This window comes from Aythya fuligula, chromosome 5 (assembly GCF_009819795.1).
Source record: "Aythya fuligula isolate bAytFul2 chromosome 5, bAytFul2.pri, whole genome shotgun sequence".
Taxonomy (NCBI): Eukaryota; Metazoa; Chordata; class Aves; order Anseriformes; family Anatidae; genus Aythya; species Aythya fuligula.
The window spans coordinates 34,959,896-34,984,485 of NC_045563.1; the positions used below are offsets into that span (position 1 = coordinate 34,959,896).

Here is a 24,590-nt window from a genome sequence, read left to right on the forward strand (position 1 = left end):
AAAAAGCAAGCGAATACTTAGTCATACATGCTTAGAGATCTAACATTTATAATAGAATGTTACACATTTGTTTGTTTGCTTTTGGTTTTACCTATCAGTTCCCTAGACTTTCACAGCAGCGTCCAGCAATCAGATGAAAATAGCCCAGTGCAGTTACACCCTTCCCCTGCCTAGGAGATAACAGTAAAGGAGATAGCTATGACCTTCCTACAATCCATTGTTTAGGGAGGAAAACTGCTATCTTGATTTGCGAATCAAAAAATAAACAGTTAGGAAGTTAAGTGATGCTACATATAAGGAAAATCTCAGCTTGCTAAATAGAAAAAATACAAACACCCCGTAGTTAACTATTATAGTCATAGCATGTTTTTAAAGCAGTGAACTACATGCCTTCAACCACCATCCTTTTTGCTATGGTTACACATCTGAAAGAGGTCAGAGAATAAACAAGGAAAAAAAAAAGTACCTTCAGTTGTAAAGTCCAGTCCGTCAGAATACAGGTGCCCATGACAGACCTCACCAGGCTTGAGATAGCACTCCCTGGCCGCGTGGTATATAATCATACAGCTCAGATGAAAGCTAACTATTTAACTAGTATAAAAATAGAGCCTCTGACACAGTAGAAAGAGATTTATTACAGAAACAACTGCTTATTCTGGGAGAAAGGGATCTGATGTAAGCATAATCAACGGCTAACCATCTTCCTGAGAAGGTTCACAGACCTTAACTCCCTTCTATACCTGCCACGCATGACTGGAATTTACACAATTTTACATTAGTCTGTTGTCTCTAAAGGCAGTTATACTATATACCAAAACATCCTGTACAGAGTGCCATTTTGCAATGTTAAATGCAAATTTATGTACAAATACAATTAGAATTTATCTCAGGGCTTGAGTTGTCCTCAAATCGTCAATGACTGCACCATCACAACTTGTCAATGTAACATTCTATGACTTAGAGCAGAGAAAGGTTTTCCTAATTGCCAAATTGAAGGGTCTTCATTGAAAATAAGTTTTGCCTTTTCTAGCAAGCACACTCTTACCATTGGCCTCAAAAGTAAAAATAAAAAATGCCCCAGATAGCTGTTTGACCGTGTCACCTGTTGCTCCTTTACTGGATTGCTTCGAGACTGTTCAGTGTGTTCACATCTTAAAGCATGGTGTCCAGTCCTGAAGCCACACCTGTGCCGAAGAGAGTGCAGTCATTAGGTTAGTAGTTCTTATTTTTAGATGCAGCTAAACTGATTTACTGGATTTAGCGTCCAAGCCAGCTTTAGGCTGCCAAGCCTGGGGATTTACACCCATGTATTACTGCTGCCCTGAGCGCTGGTTCTGGGCTGAAGGCACGGAGAGCAGTGTGATCACAGCCCAGAATTAGATTCCTTCCATAGAAGCCATAAATTAAAGTAGCAGAGTAGGAAGAAAGAAACAAAAACAACCCAACCACACAAAACAAATCCTTACCATCCACCTGCAACACCAACACTACACATCCGTGTACTGGCATAGATGTACAGCTACAGCTATACATATAATAAATGGGACATGGTGCTAGTTATTATGAGTAACCTGACCAAGTCTCAGCAGGGAGTGTGGCATAAGGAAAGTGGATTTGCTGCTGGGGCTACAGGTAAAACCGTATTTCTGGAGGCTGTAAAAAAATGGTTTTGTTTGGATGTTTTAATTCCATTTTGAAATACTGAAGACACCACATGCCTTTCCGGGGTCAACAAATCATATAATATCACCCTCCACACCCACACCTATCTTAAAGCCTGAGAATTTCTCTTTCAGAGCCTCATACCTAGCTAGCTACCGCTCTGTCTTAGTGCAGATGTGACAGATGCTTTTCAGCTATAGCTGCTCTGCATCTGGAAGTCCTCATTTCTTAGCACGTATCAGCAACAATCAGCCCAGGACCCATGCAGAGCCAGGCATTCCTGATGTTAACTGAGACTAACTTTATTCCAGCAAGTAAAGTACCTCCACACCTCTTTATATGTGCATATCATTCTCCTCTCCAAGCAGCACAATGCTATCACAGAGCCCATCTTTGCATTAAATTCAACAGCACTGTTCTGCCTCTGAAATAAAAACAAAAAAAAACTGATAATCCTTTCCAGAGATATTGATATTTAAATTGCAGCATCTCAGAACAGACAATAATGATCCTATATCCATCTAAATTGTCCCTACCATTTAGAAAGGGCTAAAAGTATTCTTCCATTTTGTCCTAAGCTTTCTGTGAAGCATCGCTTCTGCATTTCAATCCAAAGCTGAACACATTCAAGTAGAACCCAAACTGACCTGAACAGAAATTTATCTGAGCACTGCAATAACAAGGTACAGTATGTGACATTACAGCTGCATCGTTAGAGCTCGTAACCTCAGAGGACATGAACACGAATCTTATATGCATCGAGCTGCTTCTAATGGCTCAAGTTCTTTGCATTTAGATGGAAAATGCTCCCCAGGATTATAAATGTTCCTCAATCATTAGCGCTTTAGTTAAAACAGTTCAGGCCCACCTACAGACACTAGAGATATTTTTTTTTTTTTTCTATTTAGCACTATTATCTCTTCATTATGTGAAGAATAATCAGGCTCTCCCTCTATTATGCTGGTTATCTGCCCTCTCTAAAGTCACATCCTTACATTCCCAGTATCGCCTTGCTCCATGAACAACAACAGCTACCGTTACGTGAAGGCACGGGTTAGCTATTGCTATAAGGGAGTGGGGTGGGGAGGGGGAAGGTGTTTGCAGTAAGCTGGAGGATGGTGGTTCTGCCACCTTTCCGCAGTTACACCCCCTACAGCATTACATTCACCCTCTCGAGCTTTCAAGCAGGACAGAGCTCCCAGAACACTTTCATGCAGTACAAGGACAGAGTTCAGAGTTCCTGTCTTGTAATCAGTCACCTGTTGTTTCCTGTGGCCTTGGAGGTCTCTGTCACCCGCTGTGACGCGGAGGGCTGGCCTGCGGCTGGTAGCGAGAGCAGCTGGCGCAGCAGAAGCTGGAGTAGTACTCGTTACTGCAGAGCTGGGCCTGCACGATCAGGTCGCAGTTGGCGAGGTGTGGCTGGTCCACGCACTCTCTGCTCAGGTCCACGTGATTCACAGCTGCTGCAGCCAAGTAAAAGGTAAGGCCAGCTGAAAACAGTCCCCAAGCTTGTCCTAAGGTTTCATTTCCCGCTGAAAAAACACAGCAGGTTCCTGCTCTCTCCATCCTGACAGCTCTAAGGGTGTTATTTTAAATATAGTCCAGCATCAAGGATCGGTGAGAGAAACTGACACCTCTGGCTAGACAAAGAAAGAGAACGCAGTTTCTAGGACTGATTTCTGTTGCTCCCAGTGCCCTGGTAGGGATTTGTTTCCACCACCCTGCTTTTGAGCTCACCCAGAGGCTCCTGCTGCTTCCCCAATTGGTGGTGGACGGGCACACAGTGGGCAGCCTTACAGCCATGGCCAAGAAGCAGGCCCTGTGCCGGAGAAGCAGGGAGGACAAGTTGTACTCACGACTGGGCCTGTTCCTCAGCACCTTCACCTCGGTGCTGGCACTGACGGAGTTGCTGCTGCTGTAGGCACTGCACGTGTAGGATCCCTCGTCAGCCAACTGAACGTTGCTTATGACCAGGCTTCCATCCTGGGACAGGTGGATGTGGTGACCGTCTGCCCGCATTGGGACTCCATTCCTGTAATGAAAAGCGCTTTGTACACCTCTGTTCCCACCATTTTGTACCACTGCTCCCCCCCATGGGAACCTCTGTGCTGTTTGGAAACTGATGCTGTGTGAATGGGGTGAATTGTTACAAATTCAGTGCAAAGGAAGACCTCTTCTTTTGCCATAACCTGGCTCTGCAATTAGGTAGTAATTTGAGCCTGAGTGAGCCTGCTTATTAGCCCTCTGCCTCCGTGGGAGGCAGCTAGCTGTGTGCTCTGTGTAAAGCCTTTGCTTTTTCCAGTATGACACATTTTTGAGGTTTGAGGAACTAAGAGAAAATCCAGGGTGCGTTTCCCTCTCCCCACGTTGTGGTCTGGCAGGGTTTGTTTGGCAGGCATTGATAGCTGTGCCTGAGGAACGTACAGGGCAGTGAGCAATGCAACCTCTTTCCTCTCCCCTATAAGTCTGTTTAAAAACATTTAAAATATCAGCAAGATCATATCTGTTCTGCTCCTCCTGGAATACTCTGTGCACAGCAAGAACGCTGCCTGAACTATGGACTCCCAGTTACCACGGAAAGTAAATTTTATTCACTGAAAAGAGTTTCATTCATACTGATACTTGCATCATTTTGTTGACTCAAATACCAAACTCACATATGGAAGAATAGCTCTCTTTGTGAGATGGCCCACTTCAGTCCTACCCCTGGGACTAGAGGGATTGAAACAATTACTAATCCATCTCTGTGGAGCCTTTGCAAGAAAGCTCCAAAATGGAACTGATTATTTTCAAATAGGGGAAAAACACCACCCAACCCACTACATACTTGCACAAACTCATTTTCACTGTAAAACATCATGAGAAGAGGACACAGCCTTTACCCTTACTTTTGCCAAAACCCTTTAAATTCCCATTTGTTGCCACCTGACAGTAGAGGGGGAGAATTGTCACAGCACAAAGCTGGGAGAAGAGATGCTGTTATTGTACGGGTTAAAACGTTTGCTAGGGTTGGCCACAGAGAATCTTCTAAAGACCAACCAAAAATCATCCTCTGGTTTCTAACTTTAATTTTTGCTATTGTAATGTGTATATATATACGTTTTGTTAATGTATAATCTTAGCTTAAAGTCTGCTTTCCTCCTCACTTGACTGGAATGTGGACGTGGCAACCACTCGCCTGGGATCTGCCTAGGTTTTTTAGGGTAACAGTCAAGTTGATTAGGAAAGGGTGGGTGATGCCAGCTGGGGCTGAGAACCATGGGTTTCTCTGTTACCCGGCAGGCACCCTGCATTATTAATTGGAGGATCAGTGATGAGGCTCAAGAAGAGAAGGGAAGGCCAGCTCTGTCTCATTTTTGCTCACCTTGACCACCTTATATTCACATTGTTTCCAGTCACCGTACAGTGAAGTTGAGCAGTTCCTCCCTCAGGTACCGTGATGCTTGGCGTAAGGCCAGAGATCCTCAGTTCTCCTAGGCCAGAAGGGAAATCATCACTAGCAAGGAGACAATGCCACGCATTCCCTCACGGGATGAATCCAACACACACTGCTGTGAACTACAAGCTTCCACCAGTCTGAAGGAAGCTCGTAGTTTACAGCCCACGCTGCCACCCGTCTGGTACCTAGGGGCCGGAGCAGGACCTGACGCTGGTCCTGGTCACGTCCGTTGGAGGCAGTGCAGGTGAAGAAGCCGCCGTCTTCAGCGCTGAGCCGGCTGATGACCAGTGCCCCGTCTGACTGCTGCCTGTGCCTGAGGGACAAAAGCAGAAACCCCTCAGCCTGTGCTTGGGGCAGGGTGGGGCTCCAGCCACCAGAACGGAGGCTGTGCCTTGCGCACAGCTTTGTAGTAACACTGAGCGAAGGGTTAGCAGCAGCCCAGTTCAATCTGCAACACAATCCTCAGCCCAAAAATCCCATCACCAGTGCTGTGACCTCTTGGTTATAGCTGGTTTCCTAGGAGCAGCCAGTGAAGGAAGTTGCAGGGCAGCAGCATAAGAAGCTCTGGAAGTTCACTGCAGGCACCCTGATCTCTTTGTTTGCTGCAAGTCTCTGCTCTGTTTTGCCTAACAGGTATTTTTTGGCAAGTTTCCTCTTTCTGCTAATCTTGTAGGCAAACAAATTCCAGCTTTGGCTCATTTGTAGACTCTATCACAGCTGTTCGCTTGCGAGCTCAATGTTCAGGCTCTGACTGAAGCTAGGGCAGGCAGGCAGTACTGCCTGGGCCTAACAGATGAAGCTGCCCAGCATAAAGCACAATGGGCCCTACTGCATGGCCAGCAGAGCTGTTCCTTGGGGAAGGAAACAGGAAGAAAGGTGAGATTGGGGCTGTTCTCCCCACAAACCTGCCTGTAGGTATGGTAGAGCCATCTGGGAGCTCACCTGGGAGAGGAGAGGGGCTGCCCATCTTTCTGCCACTCGATGGTGAGAGCTGGTGATGCTTCCACTGTGCAGGGCAGTCTGACTCTCTCCCCGATGCCGGCCTCCACCACCGAGGGCTCGCTCTTATCCATTTTCAACCTTCAAAGTCCACAAGCACAGCAAAAGATGCATCAGCTTTTCCATTCAGCACCTGACCTTCAGCACAAGGCCTTTTTAATCACAAACCTTATTTTTTGCCTCCAATGGGAAAGGGCGGTCTCCCTGCTCCCATCAGAGCTCCGATACTTGCCATAAATAACACTCACCACCCTCAGAAAAAAGCAGCCTCTATCAAATCCTGCTCCAGTTCAGCACAGCGTGGTGCTGTGCTCCTGCCAGCCAACTTAACCCTTTGGGGATGGCAACTCAGAGCATCTCTCTGGCTAAAATCCTCGGAAACATTAACAGCATAAACACACAGCAAATGGCACGAAGCCCCTGAGAACAGGGCACCAAGCAGGCTTCCCCCAAGGTGCTTGTCTGGCACACAAAAACAAATATTTTGGGGGAGGGGTATGACAAGCCCATTGCAATCACCTGTCTGACTGCATGCAAGGGCATCCACTGTATGCAGCTGAAAGGCTGGACACAGGCTCTTACAGCACTCATCTCCTCATGCTCTTTGCTCTCTTTTAACTGCAGATAAACACCATTTTGGAAGAGAACTAAGCCATGATGTTCCCAGAGTCAAAGAAAACATCATCTCCCCAGCCCCCATCCTCTGACCTGAATTCTTGATCTCAAAAAACAATACCAAAGAGCCTTAATTCAATGTTCTTAATTCAATGAATCACTTCTTTCTGCTTTTAGGCAGAAGCAGCTAAGGAGGTTACTGGAGAGTTCAGCAAATTGGCTGGGCTTTTGGTTGCAAAGTCAAAAACAGAGAGGGATCAAATCACAGTCCCATTTAGTTTGGAGCCCCAACGTGCTGCATTTAAGGCAAAAACAGCTCTAACTCTTATTTCTGCAGGACCCAGAAGCATCAGAGAAACAGGCAGGAAGCTACAAAGTATTCCACCCAGTACATGAGAAGATAGTTTGAGTCAAACTGGTTTGTTCACAAAATATTTAAAGTAAATGGGTGGGGGTTAAAGTATCTGGAGCTTTTATAAAATATATATACATATGTCTATTTGGTGCTAGTTAGGCAGTTCACACTTGCTTTGTTTTTTTTCCCAGAAGGGGTTTCTCTTTCTGGCTGCACTAAGTTGAACAGCTAAAGATGCTGCCCCTGACATTTCTGTATTTGTTTGAACCTGGCTCCTTTGCTGTCAGCTTCCCTGAGCATCTTTGCTCAGGACATGCTTCTTTCAAGGGACTCTTGGGAGGACAGAAGACAGTTTGCAACCGGGATCTTTGCCTGCTCCCGTTGTCAACAGTTCAGTATTCCTTGCCTCCCAACTGTGCCCCAGAACAGCTGACCCGGGACCTTTCCAATCCTCAGTTTTTCTACATGAAGAGATGCCATATGGTTCATCAGCTGGGCACGGGGGACAAACTGTTGCTGTGTGTGAACTCACCTATACGCGAATTGTGGCTGCACGGAGGAGCTGGCTGCCTGCACAACCTTCCCGCCTCTGGGTAGCTCTCGGTGCTGCTGATTTTCCTTGCGAAGGACCTGACCTCTCTCACCCTCTGCCAGAACAGCACTCTGGTACTCTATTCAAAATAAAATGCCATATGTGAATAAAAAGACCCTTCTTACTGTGACCTCTTGCATAGGGTTTCTGGGAGCTTGGGAGAGCTTGCTGAACTGGAGCCAAGGAGCCCTTCAGCCATCTGTTTTCTGACTGACTAGTGCAGTGAGCCTGTGCTGCTGACTAATGAGAGTCGCAGACCTGCAGGCAAGCACTTCTAGGCGCCTTTCTCTCCCCTGTCAGTGAGTACGTTGCAGCACCCCTTAGGCCACGTTGCCTTCTGCCCTCTGAGCCGTTGCTGTGACAAGGTACATCTCAGGACTGAAGGCTGCAAAGGGTGGCTTGCTGACCCTTCTTTTTAGACCAGTCTTTTGTATTTGTTTTGTTTCTTAAACAAGACATGTTTTTTTTGGAACAGGGAATAATTTGTTACCCAGAAGGACTTGTTTTGGCAAAAAAACAAAACACAAATGCACCAACAAGGCAGCTATGGCAAACTGGTTACATTGCAGAGAGAGATGGAGGGCACAGGAAACTGCAGAAAGCCCTTTTCTGTGGCCTCCTGCCTGGGATGAGGAGGCCGCTGATGGCTCTCAGGGAGAACAACATGCTTGTTATGCTGGAAATGGGGCAGGTCACAGGCAAACCACAATTCCAGGCATGGGGTGGCTCTACAAGGTGGGAAGCACTTTATGGCCAGGGCTTTATCATGACACAATGCCAGAAAAATCCCTGCTACCTCTGCTCTCCCTCTTGGTTCCCGCAGAGCGGAGGAGACTGGCTGTGTGACCTCGGGACACCATTGCTATGGGGCGAAGGCAACGCCGCTAGCGCAGCGTGGCAGCAGAGGAAGTCTGTTCCTGCACTTGGCTTTACTGTCCCTGTTGTCAGTGTCTGTTATCAGGGGGCCCTGAGCTACCTCTTTGGTCTCAAGCAGAAGATGAATCACCTATGATCTGTAGCTGAATCTGCCGTCTCTCCGTCCTCCCATCAGAAACGAGGCACGTGTAAATCCCGGCGTCCTCTGGCTTGCTGTGGCTGATAACTAAGGAGCTGTCGGCCTGGTAGGTGTGCCTGCAACAGGAGCGGGGATTAACGGCCTCTGCCTGGCCAAGGCAGAGCGCCCCTCGAGCTGACGTTACATAAAGCACCAGCATGTAGTGCCCTCCCCGGCTTAGAAACAACAAAACTGTTGACCACAGAGGGGTCACAGGCAGGGGAAATGACTGCAGCAGAAAGGAGGTCGGGAACAGAGAGGAAACTGAGATGGGAAAATAGGGAACTGCTTTCAGCGATCCTCTCCCATGAGGAGGGAAATTGCCCTTCCAGGCAGGAGCTCGAGCCCCAGCAGTCATTTGCAAACATAAAAGCAGAACTTGGCTTTTCTTAACAACTGTGATTTTCATAACAAAAAGTGACTCTCTGGAACCAAACTGTTGCAGGAAACAGACTTCCCAGGACAAAAGGCTTTAAAAATGCTTTTAAAAGCACTGCATTTTAGATGACAGTACCAGAAAATTCCAGCCAGAGGAACTTACTTGGCTATGAGCTTCACCCTGGACTACTTAGTGCTGACCAAGAAGAATCCTACACAGCCGTTTTTCTGTGTAACTGCCCACAAGGCAGTACATTGGCGCCTTGTTAGGGGGCAGAACAAGTGCTGCCCAAAGCACTGCCCAGTGCTTCAATACTACTGTAGTGTATCTCTCTGCCATGCACAGGCCAGGTGGACAGCTCATCAGCTCATGTTCAGAGTGCTCTGAAGTCACTACATGAGCTTGTTCCTTTATCAATCCTTCTTTTTTTCTTCTTTCTTTTTTTTTTTTTTTTTTTTCTGCCCCCAAAGAATGTTAACAATGAGAATACAAAGAAAGTGGGCAAACATTTAAGTATATTTGGCACTCTACCCAGCAATGACTGTGAACTCTACAATGAAGGGAGCTGAGCTCACCTGTCAGAGAAGACTGGCCGGCCATCCTTCATCCACTCCACTCTGGAGAAGGGGGACGTGCCTGTCTTGCAGACCAGCTGGATGTTTTGTCCCACGACTGCTGTCACAAGAGAGGGCTTGGCTTCCTCCAGGATGGCTCTTTAAAAGAGAAAGTGATTCCATTAGCACCTCTGCTGCCCTTCTCTCTTCTGGGTTGCCTAATGTGGCAATGGCTGAGTGCAAAGTGGGACTGGATGCCCATTTAGCTCTGAACAGATGCACCCTGTAACATGGGGAGCCCTCTCATACATGACAAAGGCTGGTCTGGACAGACTGAATGTGACAAGAAATCCAAGGAGACAGACCCAGCCGTATAACCTCTCTTCTGAGAACTACGTTCAGCTCAGCAGACAGACACAGATCCAGTGCAGACACAAACAGATCTAGCTCTAGGCAATCCTGATTTTCAGGGTGATGCTGTCTGGATCCTGACCCAAACACTGCGTTTTAAAGTCTTCCCTGGAACAACCCCCTGCTGACCCATAAAGGCTCTGAAGTCAGAGCGTCAGCTAGATTTATTGGTCAGAACAAGCAAACCACCTACGGATTTTCATTTACAGTACAGGAATGCCTCCCGAACAAGGGCCCCAGCATCCTGCAGTCTTTTCACACACGCTGCTTCCAGTGCTGTCAGAGAGTAATGAGAGTGCAAGGAAAGGGAAAGCAGATTAACTCTAGGGCCTGGATAACTCGATTTACCAGAGGGACACATTTACAGCCAATCTGCTGTGTGGTTAGCTGGTCCTGGCTGGGTCTACGCTTCCGCTGCAAAGGAAGCTGCACCAATGCTTCACAATGAGCGGGCAGAAAAGAGAAAAAAAAATAAAAATCACCTGTGCAGCCCCTGTGCTGGGAGTGAGTCTGCAGACACCTGGTGGCCCAAGCCCGCCGTTATGGAAGCATCTACTCCAAAAGCCTTATGCCACAGCTTGCCTTCATGTGGCAGCACCTGCTGGCTCTGCCTCTCTGGGGGCCCAGGCGCGGCTGTTTCCAACACCAAGTGCAGCTGGCTCAGGCTGTTCAATCGACTTTGCTGGGTGCCCCAGCGCTGGCTCTCCAGCACGCCAGTCCTTTGCATGGTCTCTGGCAGCACCTCGCTCCTCCAGCTGTCCCCTCTGTGTCTGTTGTGTGTGGGCTGTAAAGCCCCATAGGCTCTTCCTTCTTGGCTCTGACTTGCAGACTCTCTCGGTGGTGGCTGCTGCTGACCCCGAGAGTTCCCTGTGTGAGAGCTGGAGCTGGCATCCTGCTGCTGCAGGGCTCCCGTGCCAGAATAGGGCTGGTGCACCAGGGGACTGACCCCCGCAGAGCTGTGGCACACTCTCATGCACTCCTCCTCCGAGGCAAAGCTGTTTTTATTGCCGTGACAGCCGCCGTACCAGAAGCGGTTGCACTTGCCAACGACAGTCACAAAGTACCAGCGAGTGGTCCAGTTCGCACAGGGGCCGTGGGCGCTGGGCAGCAGGCATATGACGGGATATGCTACCAGAAAGAGCAGAACAGAAGGACAGGTGAGGGCTCTGAAACACATAGGTCCAGGTGCTGCAACCATCTCCCCAAATGATCTGATGGGCCTTGTGGGCAGAGTGCTGGTGGGAAGGTGGGAGCACCTGAATTTTGCATCCAGCTCTGCTTTTAAATTGGGCAGCTGCTCTGATGTCTCCTTCAGCCCTTGTTTTCCTACTGGTAGAAGAGAAGCCAACCTCAGAGACATTTCTGAGCCTAAACGCTAGACTGCCACTTTACGGCCTTTCTGGGGAATCCTGATGCTGCAAGGGGCACGTGGCTGTCATTTGCACATTGCCAGCCCAGAGAGCAAGGGGACTAGACCCAGTTGTGAAGGCTCACACACTACAGATTACTGCTGTAAACAAAGAGAAGCACAGCCCAATCTGTCTACAGACCTTCCCCTGTGCCCTGAGTCGCACATATTACAGCCACGTGCTGACAAACATCGGATGCAGAGCTCTGACTGAGAGCTCCTTTGCAGAGCTGTGGCTGAGCAGAGAGGACACTCAGACCTTTCCCCCTAAGGCAGCCTTACAGGGCTGGCAACCAAGCAATCCCTGTGCTGTAGCAAAAGGGGAAAGCAATGTAGCAGCCATCAGCCTGCAAAAGATACAGCTGCGAGCTAAAGGAGCAGAGGTGCTTTTGCCCAGCAGCTCCAGCATCCTGGTAGTAGAGCAGGCACTGTTCCCTATTGCTCTCTGCTGGCTGAAAGCCTCCATGTAGCCCTGAACAATGCCTCCATCCTTAGCTGTAGCTCTCTTTCCTGCCTTGGGCAGACAAGCTTGTCTGAGGGCTGAGCACAGCCCCAGTTCCTCAGAGAAGGCCTTACTTCACCCTAAGCCCAGGTAATGAATTTGGAGCACTCAAGGCTGTATCAGGTTGTCTTCCCAGGGGGAAACAGCTCCCCAGAAATCCTACAGACTGACAGAGATAACATACACAGAGTTCTGTCCAAATACCAAAAGAGGACAACAAGAATTTCTGTGGTAGCTAACTGAACCATTTGGCAGCTTTTCTACATTCCCCTCTCCCAGCCACCAGGCTGGATTCCTTTTCAAGGAGACCATTTACTACAATTTACAGAGAGCAAAAACCTCTACACGGGAAGCTTCCGTACGCTACTGAATTCTGTGTGACTCTTCCTATGTTTCTAACCAAAGAAGCCAAAGCATCACTTACGGTAGTTGGGCCTGTTGAGACATCCTTCCCCTTGAGGACCCGAAGCTGAAGCGACATTGTCAAAACAGCAGCCGTACACTGAGCTGCGGCACTCGCCCGAGGGGTGCTGCTGCAGCAAGGCTTGGCTTGCCTTAGAGATGGGAATTGAAAGCCAAAAGTTATCATGTGTACACGAGGACAGGAGCACATGCAAGACAGTGTCGAAGCTGTTGGCTGCGGAGGGGCAGCTGTTAGAGGAACCGCTATTCATTTGTTTGCCTCCTGGAGGCTTTCCTGCTGGCAAGGGGGGGGAAACTTGGCTGCTGGCCATGGAGACAGCGCTGCACTTCTTTGCAGAACACAGCAGGCCAGCAGCAGGCCAGCTTTTTCATCTGCCCCCCCCATACACCCCAAACCATTAGTGATGAATTTCCTCCTTGAATATTTTACCCTCAATTAGTCTGCAGAGGCAACCAACAAGGGCAGTTATTAGTGGCACGTTCTGTCCTGCTTTTTCTCCTAGAAATTGGATGGCAAGTTTCTGACAGACAGCAATCTCATTACTCATGACTATTCAACCAGTTCTATGCAAGATGTTCCTCTCCTTCTCAAACAGCTCCCGACCACCTACTCTGTCCCCTGCTGATGGAGGATCACAAGTGGGTGCCCCAAACTGCACAGGAATGAAGTGGGCCAAAGGGCCAGATGCCATGCATGGAGTATTAGTTCTCCAGCACTACTGGCAGAGACGAAGCACAACAGAAACCCACGGTCTGAGTCATTAGGGTCAAATATGAATCCTCATATCTGATGGAGTGCTAAAACCCAAAGGGCTTTTGTACTTACTGTTGGAGCAGCTGCAGCGGGCCGATTTCTGCTCATTTGAACCTCACGGTTGTACTGTGGGCATCCCATGTTGTTCAGACCTTGAGCAGCTGTTACTCCATCCGGACAGCATCCATACCTACAGACAGAAGGCAGAAGGGCTGCAGCAATACCTGACCTGCCTGGCTCAACAGGCACAGGCTGTAAATTTCAATAGACCTTCCAGGAAAGGCAGCGCCTCCCTGCTCAGGCCTATCTTCTTCCAGCTACCTGTTTTGGTGACAGCTGCTGAAGGGACAACCTCTCCCCAAAGGGCCTGAAGCCGGAGTGCGTCCATCTGGACAGCAGCCGTGTGGGCTCCGCTGACAGTCCTGAGAGCCAGTCCCTGCAGTGGGGTACTGAGGGAAGCTGAGCTGCTGGGAATGTGATGGGTGTGACTGGGATTCCCAGCGAACGGGCAACAAGTTGATGCCACGGTCCTCAGTGGGCTGGACATGGTGATTCCCAGAGGTACTGTGGACTGCGGAGCTCCCAGCGAGCATCCTTCCAGAATCTGGGAAGAGAAATTCTTAGAGCATGCAGGCAAGCAACAAAATCCAGGCAGTTTTCTTCATCTCTGCTCTTTTTCCTTTTACCTGTCTAAGGCTACGGGGCAAGCTTTTCTGTATCAGGGTTTCACCTGAATATGTGTCTTCCAGCCCACCCTTCAGGATTTGGTTGTCCTGAGGGTTTTTTTTTGCTCACTGCTGTGAGCATTCTTCCTGCTGCCCCATGAGAAATCACCTGCCACATTACTGTGGTTCCCTTGCAGCAGGACTTGTAATCTGCTTTGGGCAGCATTTCTCTCAGGCAGCATTTACATCATGCTGCCAGAACCTGGGATGTAAATACTGTACAGTCTGCTGCATGTACAGCATCAGATGTTGGTCACTATGGGTGTAAATGAATCTATAATTTATCCCGGGCTCCAGGGATTTCTAGAAGCCCGTGAAAAGAACAAGAGAAAGGAAGAAAAGGAGGAATCTTCCCCTTACCACACCCTGTTTCAAGTCCACCATCACCAAACCCCAAACAAACAAAATTCTTCTGAACCTGTGGCAGGGCTGTTTGGGTTGTAACGAGTCAGCAAGGACTGGCGAGTGACATCATATCCCATAGTGTCCTGCATACTGGGGACCTCTGCAAACAGAGACAGACACAAAGTAAGTGCAGTTAGTCCAACAATGCTCAAATAATTGCAAATGCATCCAGAAATTAACAGGAGACTAAAGTTGAGGAAAATGCATCTCTTCTTCTGGAACAACTGTCAATCAGCATTTGGATTCAATTGGACTGGCAGGAGAACTATTTGCAACATGTAGGCAGGCAAAAGTTGCCATTTTGGCTTTGGCATGAAGACTAGATACAGGCAAAGTCTTCTGAACAGCTGTGCCTCCTTTTTAGGTGGTCCACAGCAGGATAAGAGTTGGCTATGGTTTCTGAGCCTGCCCAGGGTGTCAATCCTTCTTAACTCTGGGAGTCCTGGGGTCAGTCTGCAGTACAAACTAGAACAGAGCTATCACAAATACTGAATTCAAAATGGACACACATGAACATTAAGCCTGTTACATACACTTCAAACGGTGCAGGTACTGGGACACTGAAGATGCTACGGTTATGTGTGCAAAACATGAATGTACAGGACAGAGGCAGGCAGGGAGATAAGAACACAAACTTGTGCAGACTCAGGGAATTTATATGCCTACAGCAGAAGCATCTTAGAAAAAGCTTGCTGTCCATCAATACCACTCACGCTGTGGCAGGTAGCAGGGCTGCATGTTGCAGCTTCCCAGGGTGGCTGGTTTCTGGGGCTGGATGGCTTTGCATATCTCAGCACTGTAGAATTTGGAGTCACCATCAGCACAGATAACTTGGCGCGTCCGGATGCCTGAATTGCAGCTCTTCGAACACTTGGGCACAGAGACAAGGCAAGTGAGCAGGAACCAGAGTCAGAATGCAGAAACCCCACAGCCCCGAAGTGTGGAACAGCTGTGTGATTAGCTGCAGGCTGAGCACAGCTTCCTCCAGCAAGACAAGGCAAACAACACTTCAGCTGGATTTATCTGAACAGTTACTCTAAGCTATTTTACCAAATGTTGCACTCAGCCCCGAAGCATTAGGCTCCAAGCCATGCTCACTCTGTAACATCCAGATGAGCTGCTGTTACCAGTAGTGCTATGGCAAGGAGTTGGAATGAGCAGCAGGAGTGAATTGTTTCAGCGTGGCCTGAAGGCATTCCAGTACTACTGGGATACACCAGCTGTGAGGTCAGCTCTGAACTCTGCATTCCAAACAACAGGCACCACTTTAAAACATGAAAGCAAATGGGTGACTTTCTTGTAAGCAGCGAACTGCAGTTCCTCTCACTGGAAGCTGTGGATGAGCAGAACCTCAGGGAGGGGAGGGCAGTGAAGAGGATGCAGTAACTGGGTAACCAACCTGCTTAGGGCAAGCTTTACGAACTTTGGGGAGGTATTTCTTTCTTTTATTCAGATGCAGGCAGGAGCCCTTCTGATATTGGAAAGCCTGAGGCCAGGAAAGATCAGATTAAGGTATGCTGCGTTTTTAGCTGTTATTAAAACAGCCTACATCACACAGAGAACCAGATGTAACATGTTTTAACTCAGAACTAGCTGGTCTGACTAGCATAGAAGGGGACAAACGTGTTTGGAAGTAATGTGATGCACTGGATCTGCCCCTATCTCTTCTCTCCCAGCACTTTTCCCAGGCTGAAAAAAGTCTGGCTCCCTCCACATAGACAAGACTAATCCAGCTGAAGAACAGTTTATCTGAACAATTACAAAAACGTAGTTTGAAACTTTTCATCCAATGTGATGACCAGTCCTGAAGCTTGTGGCTCTAAGCCATACTCAGCCAGAGAGCAGCTTTGCTATTCACATCGATGGCGCGAAGAATTGGGAATACGCAGCAGGAGGGGATTGCTTCTGTTTATTGGCTGCATTTTGCTACTGTCTCAGAAACTATAATCTCCCCCCTTCAAGAAGGATTTATTTTTGTAGCAGCTGCAAACAAAGCAGGCAACAGATTAACTGGAGTATTACTAGTGCCAGTTATAATGCAGCCGTGAGCCAAGGGACTGGTAATGAAGCAGTACATACTCCCCGCCTCAGCCAACGTGCACACTGCCTGATTAAAGCTTGTTTGCAAGGAACACAGCGATATAATCAGTTAGCCCTGAACCGTAGAAGTGTGATGCTCACCAGGCCCCAGTCTCCAATGTGCCAGCCGATCTCCTGGATGCAGTTCTCCTTAAGGCAGGGCTGGGTGGCTGGTGGCTTTGGCTCCATGAGGCAAGCGAAGTCCCGAGCTTGAGAGCCCTGCTGCGTTCTGCAGGTGACAGTCCGGGTCTGGACTCCTTCCCCACAGCTGGCTGAGCACTGCAGAGAGGGGCACAACAGGTGAAAGAAAGCACATAACTTCTGCTTCCACTCCCAGGCTGTGGTCCCCAGCATTAGGGCAGCATACCATTTTGGGAACACCTAAAACAAGCAACCATCATAAAAATCATCTTCTTGGATGGGAATTAGAGTAGTTGTTTAGGCTGCAGAAGAGACAATAAGGCATGGTGGGTAAGATCTAGGGGATTTAGAGCTCACAGGATGATTTTGGCCTCTTGCTCTCTACTGAAGAAGTCATGGAGAATAATTTTGGAAAAATAGCAGTACTGCACAATACACTGAGAACAATAAATGGTAGAAGATACCTGGAACCAGCCTATGGCAGGGGGGTTGGAACTAGATGATCTTTAAGGTCCCTTCCAACCAGAGCCATTTGGTGATTCTATGATTCTAATGTAACTATATTTACTCCTGATTAAAGTCAGCTAAAAATAAACAATTCAAGGGAAAATAAAAAGATTAAGTTCTTGTATTGCTCACGTCTTTTTCCTGAAGACCTTGTGCACCTTTTTACGCTGTGTAGCTGTGAGACAGACTCTTTTTATAAAGGTAACTGGAATGTGATATTTTCAATGCCCTGTTAAATTTACAGTGGTTTTGGCTGGAATCCAGCCTGTCTCTCCATGAATTACTAAGATCTCCTACAGAGACTTGGGAGCGATCTGAATTGCTTTATATGAGCTCCTCAGCTGAATTTCCACCAGTCATTTACTAGAGTGACCTTGTATCTCCAAGGGTACATGAAATTCGATTGCTTTTGGGAACCCCAGAATGAATCACTTAGGAATTACTTCGTAAGAGCATGTCACTCTGTGCCTTCCTCAAACAGTGCTCTCATTCTACAACCCTGAATCCATCTCAGTATTCACATCTCACATCTGATGAGAGGGGAAGAAAAAAAAAAGATTTTGCAGTCTAGGTTATAATGCCTCAGAGTTGCATTTTATGTTCTGCACTACTCAGACATAGAAGTACCAAAAGATTGTAAATCAAATGTTGCAAGCATGCATGTACTTCTTCAAAGGACAAAAATTCTCTTGTGCCTTAGGGACTGAGTAGATGCACTTCAATCACACACTATCTTTACTTTCTAAGATTTTTGAATGCAAGATGTCTTCTATGTGCATGGCTGGCAGCACTGAGCACATCCAGCATGAAGGGTTTCCTCTCCTGTAGATTCAGATTCACACAGGCATCAAAAACACACGCTGCAGCTGTGTCCAGAAATGCCCTGGACTGATGCAGAGCCTACAGCAAACAGCAGGTCACTGGCAGTTCAGGAGCATCTTGCTTACTGACTGTTGTGATTTAGCACTGCTGTCCAGAGGCTAGTAATGCTGAGGCAGCAGTATGCATGGAAATACACAGCCCAACTGGGAGCTGTGAGCTCCTGTTTTACAGAGGAGAGAGTTACTGCACATCATCAGCTGAGGGAGAGCAGCTCTTACGCCTGCCCTCCACCTTCACCAGGCCTGGCTCAGAAACTCAGCAAGGTCTGGTGGATCTGATAAAATTACAGAAGTGGGGAAAGGACTGGGAGACTGGGGGAGAGAGAGATCATGTGATGAGAGGGACAAGGGTGCAGGGTCATGAACAGCTTTGAGGAACATGAACGAATTTATAGGAAGGCAGAGCTGCTAGCAACCTGGAGAACTTGTTTTGAGGATAGCAGGGACAAGTCTTGTACCTCTGCCCGTTACCTATCCAGGGGCACATACCTTTTACAGTCCCAGCAAAGATGCCTGCCTCTTTACCCCCACGCTTTGGCAGATCCTCCTCCAACAGATGCCAAATGGCAGTCGCCTCCCCCACACAAACTCACCTCTGACCAGGGACCTGTGCTCCAGGTTGCACACTGCCTCATGTTGCAGGGCTGACTGCTGCGAGGCTGCTGTGCAAAGGCCATGCACTCAGCGTTGTCCACAACCCCTTGGGAGCTCTGCCCATCAAACGCCACGCAGTAAACGGAGCGAGTCTGGGTGCCTCCACCACAGGTAGCTGAGCAGGGTCCCCACTCCCCCGTTGTCCACCTGCAGGTCACAGAATGGAGCAAACAAATAACGGCCCAGCCAAACTGCCCAGAGGCACAAAGGAAGTCAGCGTCATGTCTCTCTGTTGCAGTCAGACAAGGAAAACATCTCTTTGCAAAAGAGAATCAGAGGCAAGCTCCCATTTCACCAAGCGCTGCCCAGCTTAATTGGCAATGCAGAGTAGTCTCACCCCAGAGACAAATCCCCAACTACTAAGCACTTGTTACTTTGGAATTGCAGAGCTCTCCATGAGGGGAAAGATTTCTCTCCATGGCTTTTGGTCTCCTGACATTTGCAAAAATATTAGGTCTGGAATGGAACACCAAAGGGAAAGAAAACAACAAAACCAAACAAACAAAAGGAAAACAATCCAGATCAGCTAAAAGAAAAGCAGTCCACAGCAGTGTAACTACCCCATTATACTCCAGCCACTAACAGAAACAGAAAACATCACCAAACTGACTGACCAATAGAAAGCTGGTCTATTCCACCCATTGGCTAAATTATCTAATGGAAGCACACCAAAAAAAAAAAAAAAAGGAAAAAAAAATCCTTTAAATAGATTTTATTCTGTGTTTGGTCACTGAAGCTGTTATGGAAATGTTACATCCTTGCTAACAGAAGGTGAAATATCCACAAAACGATCATGCTGGATGCTAAAATACCTGCCCTTGTCTGTTCCTGTGTCTTGGTGCTGCCCAGGTGGCTGGGAGCACAGCTTGTGTGGCCTGGCTTCAGGGACAGCACGATGTTTCATTCCAGACTCCAGTGTGGGGTGCAGTCAAAAGGCACTGGAGATGCAAAGGAGACACCATAGTGGTCTGCTATCCTCCCTTTCCATCACATAAGCCCTAGCCAGAGAGTGAAGGCAGTTCATGTTTTCTACCTCTCAAGTTCCTGCCTTGGTCTGCTCTCATCACTCCTGGACTGAGTTTCAGGCAGCCAACTCATATTCTTACCCTACCAGAAACTCCACAGCAGATGTTCGTCTCCTGAAGATACTCCTCTACTGCTAAAGATGCACATACTATACCAGAACTGAATACCATTTAACACAAAATAAGATATTCCCTTTGGAAAGGGAACTACTACTTCAAGTACAAACCACTTAGATTGGTATGGTTATTGGGCTCAAAACAAATTCATCAATTAAGATTTTTCAGAGGTGCCCAAGGGGCTAAAAAAGTCCACAAATCTCTATTCCGCCTCCTGTAAAGCAAGCATACAGCATTAGAAAGGCTGCATCAACTGGATGGACTCACCTACAGCTTGCTTCAATTGCCAGCCAAGACATCTTCTCCGACACGTGTTTCAAGTCCTTTGTAAGACAAGGTCAACCATAAGGATAGGGCCATCATCAGAGGCAAGTCATAAGCTAGTAGCAGTTTGCTAGGGAGCACTTGTTTTGCCTTTTATCTTTTTTACTTCTAATACCTCGCTGTATATTGTAAGTATTGTGTCTGTCACATCCTTGCACTCAACACAGTATAGAGGAAATTTTCTACGTGATATGGGGCCTATGCCAAAAAGAGAAGAGCTTTTAAAGAACTCTGAGGCTTTTCCATGGCACACTGGAATTTTGGCCAATGTTTCAATGGCCCTAATCCATCATGCTCTTTTTCCTTTGTTATTTATCTTGATTAACCAAACAAAAATTTCCAGAACATTTCTTTACCTCTCTAATTCCAGAGAAAATACAATAATTATCTAGCCAAAAGCTATGAAGAAACTGTCCCCTAAAAGTTAGGTTACCAGGACCACTCACAACCACCTAAGCAAAGCTTAGCCAGCCAGCACCCTCCACCATCATTTGCATTGGCAAGAATCAAAAGCAAAGCAACCACCTGCTAGCACCAGTGCCAGAGGAAAGCCCCCACATCCTCCAGTAGGAAACTAGGTGGAGAGCAGAAGAGAGCAGCTGCCTTCCTGTGCTTTCTAAAGTCTCCTCGTTACCTCTTCATCTGAGAGCTCCGTGCTCCACTGTGGCTCCAGGCTTGTGGTGCATAGATGTAAGAAGTCCTTTATACACAGAACAAAGGATTTAAAGCACTTAAAGAAAGTAGCTATGGGCTATCATGTATTCAGAAATGCTCCCGGTTTTTCAGGTGCCCTCTGGCCCATAACAGAACACTCACAGGCCTCCACAATACACACCAGGTACACAGTGAGATATGCAGTTGAGGCTCTGGTTACTTGTCTGGATGCCCATAAGAGCCAAGTAAAGCCAACTGCAAAGCTATGTAAGCAAGGGACAAAGGTGAAATGGTTCAGTAAAGGGATTTGAAAATGCTAGAGAAGGAATAGATTCCAGGATTCATCCCTTTTGAAGAGCAAGGACACTCAAAATGCAAAAATGACATGAAATTATACTGGCTCAAACCTACTCCTCTTTTTTTTGTAAGCTCCAGTTGAAGAGAACAAAAACCTTAGAATCTGTTTCCTACATCCTATATGGGCTAGCACACTAACTCTAGCAGACTATCTTCCACAATCAGATGCTAGAAAGAAAATGTAATTGATCTGTGAAATGAACATAAGACATACCAAGCCCTTTTGCACATAAAAACACTTGTTATAGTGTTAACATCACTATCCTTTGTCTTGGGCTTTCTCTAAGAAGTGAAACATTTCCTTGGAGAGCACCATGCTGGAGGGTGGTAGTGGGAGGGTCATTCTTTTTGCTGGCTCCAAAAGCACCTCAGGAAGAAGTTAGAGCCCACAAATGGAAAGGAAATCTTACCGTTTTGTCTGGGGACAAGTCTGACGGCCACATGTCCGGTTATTGTCTGGTTGTGGTTTATTCCTGCACATATAGTCTGGATAAATTTCGTTGTCAATGGTACAAAACACCAAACGGGACTGGAATCCTAAAGGAGAAACAAGAGAGTATCCTGACCTGTGTTTGAAATGCAGTGGTGTTGCCAAGACAAGATCCTAAAGTAGTACAGAATTCACACCTGCACCCATCAACTGTAAAAAAATCAGGTGCAGCTCTTGGCCTGTCACTATATGTATGAATGATGCCTACCCACAATATCTCAGTCCACAGGAAATGCAGAAGAGACAGAATAGTTCTGTGCAGCTTAGGGGCCTTTCCCTGTTATTTGAGTGGATTGTGACTCACAAGAGAAGTGCCACATCCATACATTGCTTATCAAGGAATGCTGCTTGGTGTGTGCAGCATGCAGCGGCAGATCTGTGGACCTCCTGTTAGACCCAGAAGATCAATCTTGTAAAGAGTAGACACCGGAGAAAAACTTGGAACTCTTCACGCTTTCTACAGGATGAGAGCACCCAGCAAAGACAACATCAACTCCTACAACCACAGCATGGCAAAAGTTATTGAAATGACCATCAGCACAGAAGACCAGAAGAAACAGAGAGCAGCTCTACAGTCTAGTTAGCTGGAGATTTTGGCTTGATTTTTGTTCGTTTGTTGATTTTTTTTTAGCTTAAAATCCTTAGCTTGGCTTACAGAAGAAGCTGCAAACTGAACATGCTGTGACACCCCAGGAGATCCAACAGTCTATCCCCTCAGAGAGAGGGAATCTTTCAGGCTATGACAGGTATAGAGGTATGATGAAACTCGGTTTTGTAGGCCAGGTCATTTTGGAGAGGACCTCTCAAGTGGTTGAAAAGGCCTGAAAAGGACATGGAGAAGTGAAGCTGAACAAAACAAAACAAAGGTAACTCATGAAGAGTCTTAACAGATCCTAGTAACCAGTCTGAGGACTAAGATGTGAGATAAGACAGGACAATGCAAGGGGCACAGTCCTCTTGTGATTCCACATGCAACTCTCCCTTGACAAAACCTTAATGGCACCCTGTAGAGATCTGTGCTGTCTTCCAGCAGGAAACCGCTGAGAAGCAGCTGCAGAGGGCAGCACACAGTCACACAGTGTCTTCAGGGTGTGGATATAAACCCCGAGCCAAGCTGCCAGAGACCAGGTGCTGTCCCCTTACCTCCTCCACACTCAGAGCTGCACTCACTCCATGAACTGTAACTCCAGCTGTAACCCGAGGTCTGTCCTTGCACGGGCAGGTAGTATTCATACTGCACCCCCGGGTTTGGCTCCTGACTGATGAGCTATGAAAGCATGGGATAAAGTCAAAGAAATAGCAACAGCACTTTTGCCCTTCACAGCATTTCCCCATCGTTCCTGAGGGCTCAAGCTGACTTGCTTCCCTCCAGTACAGGGAGTACTTATTCTCTAGACTGTATTTTCTCCTTGCCTTCTGTGATGCTCTAGGGAGCATCATGTTTCAGAGAAGAGTGCATTTATTTCTCTCATAGGCAGAAGATCTACATGCTCTGTAACAGTAATACCCTGACCCAGCCTACAGCACACTGTAACATGCAGTGCCCTAAAGCCTATCCCTCCCCCAGCCCCATTCTGTGCTGACTCTCCTCTTAAAGTCAGAACCCAAGGGAACAGGCAAGAGGCCAACACCAAGCCTTGCACGTCTCCTTACTGGGCAACAGAACCAGAGCAGAACACCGTGTGATTTCTACAAGAGAAACACCTAGCTTAAGGGTCTACAGCTCTGCAAGACTCCTGGGGGCCCAGTTACTCTTCTGTAGTCTTTCCCATGTAGTCCCCACCAATGCACTCCCAGGGCACAAAGCAAGGGCTGCTACGCAAAGCAAGAGAGCAAGTACCGGTGGGGACAGGCACAGCCGCTTACCTCAATGATTAAGGGTTCTGTGGTAGGGCCCCTGGCATGGAGGAGCTCTGGGGCCAGATCACCTTCTGAGCCACGGTCGTAGTGCATAACTGTGCTGGCTATGTGCAGAGCTCGGCTGAAGTCAATTGTCCAATGCCCATTCAGATAATATTCCCCTCTCACGTTCTTGACAGCTGGACAAACCCACATACCAGAGAAGAAAAGGAAGTAAATTAACACACCTATAACTTGAATCCTGGTTCTAGATTCTGCAAGACAGTGCCTGCTCTAGACTTTCAGGGTACTGGCAACCCACAGAGCTCTCAGCTCCACCATTTGAGCCCCAGCTCCTTTGCATCAGTATTGCAATCCTCTAAAGTGTGGTGACAGACTAATATGTCAGCATCTACCAACACAGCAAAAATTCATATATCAAGAGGACCATAAGAATTCAACAAGGGTGCTTCTGTTTTTACTTAATATTGAATCACACATGCAGCAAATAAAGGTGAACATCAAGCCCTCTAGTGCTTTCTTGCCAGAAGCAGCTCCATGTTCAGACAATTCTTGCCAGCTCTGCTGCAGAGAAAGCAGTTTCTTGCTGCACAGCCAAATCCCTTCAGCATATTCCTGTCCTGTCTCTGCCTTTACCATTTAGTCACTGAAAATGAGGTATACCTGAAGCTCAGAGTTAAGCATCACTGTAACATCAAAGATACTCAATATTCAGATCATGATTTTCGAAGTATTTTTTCCTCTGCCGTATCAAGCTCTCAAGGCCCAAAGCCCATTGTACCCGAAAACCAAATTTTAATGCAGTCTGAAGTCCAAACAGACTGAAACACAGGTTCTGATATCAGACTTACCCAAAAAGTTCCTGCTGGGCATAACCTCCTTAATTTGGATGCTGGTGGCTCCCACAGGAATGATAAAGATTTGATTGTACCCTGAAGAAAAATGAAAGGGATTATTCAATATCTATCTGCAGATATCAAAAAGTTATACTTCTGTGCCAATAATTCTCCCAGTTTCATTAGTGCCTGAACAACTGGATGAGCTTTATGGTGGTGGCTTGAAGCATTTCAGCTGCCATTTTGTCTGCATTCTGAACAGTTTCACCAAAAACTCTCAAGAGGCCAGTTTATGTGCATAAAGTTGCAACTTCACATCAGAAAAGTAAACACAGGGGTCAGTGCAAAGCCTGTTTTTTGTTTGTTTGGTTGTTTTTGTTTTTTTTTG

The 24,590-nt window shown here is 47.3% G+C and overlaps 1 protein-coding gene across 1 annotated transcript in view; it reads right to left on the reverse strand.

Annotated features, from left to right (window-relative positions):
* Positions 1-343: 343 nt before the first annotated feature.
* PAPLN (papilin, proteoglycan like sulfated glycoprotein) overlaps positions 344-24,590 on the reverse strand; it is a 49,994-nt gene continuing 25,747 nt past the window's right edge. Inside the window, exons 8-28 of the mRNA XM_032189385.1 lie at positions 24,218-24,298; positions 23,373-23,545; positions 22,650-22,773; positions 21,427-21,553; positions 18,479-18,686; positions 16,459-16,635; positions 14,991-15,147; positions 14,291-14,377; positions 13,469-13,751; positions 13,220-13,337; positions 12,395-12,524; positions 10,543-11,188; positions 9,671-9,808; positions 8,669-8,793; positions 7,603-7,741; positions 6,044-6,181; positions 5,287-5,414; positions 5,027-5,135; positions 3,519-3,694; positions 2,922-3,125; positions 344-1,184 (exon numbers count right to left, since the gene is read on the reverse strand). Of these exons, the coding sequence (XP_032045276.1) occupies positions 2,953-3,125; positions 3,519-3,694; positions 5,027-5,135; positions 5,287-5,414; positions 6,044-6,181; positions 7,603-7,741; positions 8,669-8,793; positions 9,671-9,808; positions 10,543-11,188; positions 12,395-12,524; positions 13,220-13,337; positions 13,469-13,751; positions 14,291-14,377; positions 14,991-15,147; positions 16,459-16,635; positions 18,479-18,686; positions 21,427-21,553; positions 22,650-22,773; positions 23,373-23,545; positions 24,218-24,298 (3,437 nt within the window). The 3' untranslated portion in view covers positions 344-1,184; positions 2,922-2,952. The remainder of the gene's footprint in view (positions 1,185-2,921; positions 3,126-3,518; positions 3,695-5,026; positions 5,136-5,286; positions 5,415-6,043; positions 6,182-7,602; positions 7,742-8,668; positions 8,794-9,670; positions 9,809-10,542; positions 11,189-12,394; positions 12,525-13,219; positions 13,338-13,468; positions 13,752-14,290; positions 14,378-14,990; positions 15,148-16,458; positions 16,636-18,478; positions 18,687-21,426; positions 21,554-22,649; positions 22,774-23,372; positions 23,546-24,217; positions 24,299-24,590) is intronic.